This window comes from Empidonax traillii, unplaced genomic scaffold, assembly GCF_003031625.1.
Source record: "Empidonax traillii isolate 1590-97213 ecotype Southwest subspecies unplaced genomic scaffold, ASM303162v1 scaffold1513:size130047, whole genome shotgun sequence".
In the NCBI taxonomy this organism is placed as follows: domain Eukaryota; kingdom Metazoa; phylum Chordata; class Aves; order Passeriformes; family Tyrannidae; genus Empidonax; species Empidonax traillii.
Window position 1 is genome coordinate 33,365 of NW_020956706.1, and position 3,804 is coordinate 37,168.

The following is a 3,804-nucleotide window of genomic DNA, read 5'->3' on the forward strand; positions in this document are numbered from 1 at the left end:
CACGTGCTTCACAGGTGGTTCCCTCTGTTACTAATTTTCTGGGTTTCTAACTTGGAAGTGTAGGGTGAGGTTTGCAAATGTGCTGAGAGCTTGCGATAGCAACTAAAGTCAATGAAAGCCCCTGCTCTAGTACAAAATTAGCCCCAAGGATGAAGCCCAAAATTTAGAGGAAGTGTTTGACCTTGTGCTTTCTACCCATACCGCAGGAATGGATGCTCCTATCCTCTTATCATACTGGTACTTGAAGAAGATCTAATCCTCAGGCTTTTCAAGTTCTAAGGTGCTGCTATTATGACTTCCTAAGGAAAAAAATGTAGAAAACTAATAAATTTGCTGTCTGAGCAGCAAGTCACAGCGCCATTTACTGAGTAATGAGAATGTGAAAATTGAACAATGTTTTATTAAATGAGCTCTGCTATTATGAGAAATAATAACTTGTGGGTGCAGGCAGAAGTATGTCTGATACTAACTGACACGCGCTACGGAGGCGATCTGACATGATCTTCCTTTTGTTTTTCAGACTATTGGCGAATCAGAAATGCCCAGTGTTTTGAACCAGTTATTGCCAATGATCAAGTCTTACAACGAGAGAACGAAAGATGATTATACCTGTGAGGACTTCCTTGTCTTGCTGGTATACATATATTCTGTGGTTGGAGAAATCGAAAGTGGAAAAGAGCTGGATGCAGCTGAAGAAAAGGTGAAAAAGGCCCTCATCAAGGCAATTTGTGATGAGCCAGAGCCATCTCCTCTGTTGCAGAAAATTACAGGTAAGATTCTGCTTGTGTGGTGGGAAATTGGATGGCTGGGAATGTGGGAACTGGGAAAAGTGTATAAAAATGGTTTGACTGGTCTGTGGTGCTGAGAGTACATGAGTAAGCAGAAGGATTTCCTGTAGATTTGTTCCATCTCCTGTGTTCATATATGCCAAATGCTGACAGGCTGTCCTTGAAGAGTGCTGAGTCTGATGAAAGCTCTACAAGTTGTTCTTTTTGTTAAAGGTTGGCTAAGTTTGTGTGTTTTTGTAAGGTAATCTTTTCCACAATTTCTTTCACTGATTTGTGTAAAGTTGACCCTGGGAAGTCAAAATTAGTCCTGGAAACATGTTCAGTGAACCACAGTAGCTTTGTGAATACGAGGAGCTGGCCTCTCTGGCATAAAAGAAGAAATGTGTCTAAAACCAACACTGAGCTTTTTGCTGAAACAACATGAACATTAGCCTTTAAAAATAGCATGCTAAGCCTTTTTTTAGGTCAGCCCTGATAGAGCAGGAAAGCCATAACCTCTTGCTGCTGGTGTCACATTTTAGAAAAAAAAAATTTAAAACTTTATTTAAAATGAATGAATTATGGCTCAGGGGGGGCCTAGAGTGGCAGAAGGGATGTCACTTCTTGTTATTCGTTTTTCTCAGTATTTGATAATACCGAGGAGGTCATCTTTGAGGTGGTGAGCATATGAACAGAAATCAAGATGTTTAGAGGGGCTTACAATCAAAAGTCTTTGCCAAGGACGGACCTAAGTGTGGAGTCTCAAGGGAAGTGGAATAATAGTGCTGTTGGTTTTTATTTTATAATTGCTATATTTATTTTATTTTATTTATTTTATAACCTTATTCTACTTCTACTTTGAAATACAGGTGTGGTCTTACCGGTCTGCTGTTGCTTTGAGCATAAACACTATAGTGGTTGAAAGACTTACTTAAGGAATAGACATATTCAGTCATATTTGCAATGTGCTCTTATTTTAATACTCCCAGCCAAGGTGCCCACAGTGTTCCAGGCTTCTTGTAGGCTTTTTTTCTCTTTTTTTTTTCAATATGTACTGCACACTATATGGTGTTTCCTCAGAACTTCAGTGTTGTCTTCTACTGGGTGTGGTCCAGTAATTTCTTAATCTCCATTTTCATATTCTCCATTTTCTCCTATGATCAGAGATGTTTTAAGTCACAGTTTTGTCAAATTTCTCTTCATCGGGCCTAATGTAAGTATGCAAAGATTTTAAGTCTCTGAAACTTCAGTCAAGTACCAAAGAGAAGCTCTGGAGAGACCCAGTGTAGGTGGTTTTAGACCAAGCGCATCATTGTTATGTGATGAGGTTAATTGCATAACACAAAGACAGAGTCCTGGCATCCTTCTTTCTGTATCTGTATTCTTCATTTTTACATCTTATTTAGTTCTTTTTGAGTTCATAATAGGAGAGGGCAAAACAAAATTAAAACCTACTGACATGACCAAAAATAAGGATTCTCATGGGAGCAAAGTATAAAATGAAATTTCTATGAATGCTCCATAGGTAGTTTTCAAGGCTTTATTCATCCAATAGTTTGCTTTCTTAGCATTAGTGGAATTTGCTGAATTTGCCAGTTGCTATATTTGCCGTACCGTTGAATTGGGAAGACTAATAAAACTTGACCAGCCTTAGACCTACTCCTCCTTGACCTCTATTTTGCCAGGCCTGTGTTTTACACCCTGCTGCCCTCTGAACCTTAGGTACTTTGCTCATTACTTGAGAGGCAAAGCAAGTCAGAACAATAGGAGCATCCACAGGCTTTCCTTCAAAGGCGCAGCAGGACTCTCTTTGTAACAGGGTGGAAAATCAGGGAATAGATAGCAGTGCCGGTTTCTCCTTTTTTGTACAATCACAGATGTAATGCTGAGACATCTTCAGCAGAACTTCTATGAACTACAGACTGACTATTCCTTTTAGCAGATACTGGTTGGCATATTTTCACAAAGGCAACCCAGCTCTGCAAGTTAGCAGCAGCCATGCATCTGGACAGATCGTGGTTCAACCCCACAGCGTTCTACCCTCATTTTACTGTAAGAAACAGAAACAAGAGAAAGCCTTTTTTGCTCTTGCCACAAAAGTTAATTAGACTAAAAAAAAAATTGCAATAATTCTTGGAGTCTCTCACTCATGATCAGAACAAGTGAAATGTTCACAGTCTTTTATTTCACCTTTCCATCAAGGTAAGTGATAGAAAGAATGTTAAATGGGATGTTTCAGGAGAGAAGACTGGGCCAGTTACTGTGTGAGTTCAAGACACTGCTGGCTCACTGCTCACCTCCAGACTGAATTTTCAAACCCTGCTGGCAGTCCATGATTGGACAGCTGGGGTTATAGCAACAGATATAAAAATTCACCGTTCCCTGTAAAAAACATAGAGAGATGTAATAATACATAGACTGCAAAGCTGAGCACTCCAAAGCTGAGAAATGTCAGTAACTCTGTTTCCCATGTAACTGTCATTTGACTCCTATGTGCGTTGTAGCACAGTCTTCAGTTTCATGATTTTGTACTTTATTTTCTGTTAGCCATGGCTGCATTTGGTGTGTGGACCAAACACCACAGAGGACTAGAACAATATAGTTTTGGTTATTCTTACATATGATGAAGAAGTACTTATGAAGTAAATGACACTGTATGATATACAGCAACTAGCTTTCTCTCAGGATCTCAGTTTGAAGTTGATGAAGTGGACTGATGCTCTCAGCTTTGTGTGACTCATTTTGGAACTTGAAACAGAAAACCGTGGAATTACATTTTCAGGTACTAGTAATTATGTGTCTTTGAACAAAGAGGACTTTGTGTTCTGCTTCCTGATACACCTGGTATCTGGTGTTTTGGGTTTCTTTTGGTCACAGCATTGCACTAAGGCTGTTTGGTTGGTTGAAGTTGAAATTAAAAGTCATATCTCAGCTGTGGCTCTGAACTGCTGCCTCAGCCTTTTGCTTTCCACTTTTCTGCAAGGCATGGAAGTTGTGCAGTCTTGAGAAATACACATTTTTGTTGGTTTTATTTGTT

General features: G+C 39.4%; 1 protein-coding gene across 1 annotated transcript in view; it reads left to right on the top strand.

Moving 5' to 3' along the window:
• Nucleotides 1-526: 526 nt before the first annotated feature.
• The window catches only part of LOC114070314 (sec1 family domain-containing protein 2-like), a 95,493-nt gene continuing 92,215 nt past the window's right edge, over nucleotides 527-3,804 (top strand). The window contains exon 1 of the mRNA XM_027907653.1: nucleotides 527-770. Within this exon, the coding sequence (XP_027763454.1) occupies nucleotides 539-770 (232 nt within the window). The 5' untranslated portion in view covers nucleotides 527-538. The remainder of the gene's footprint in view (nucleotides 771-3,804) is intronic.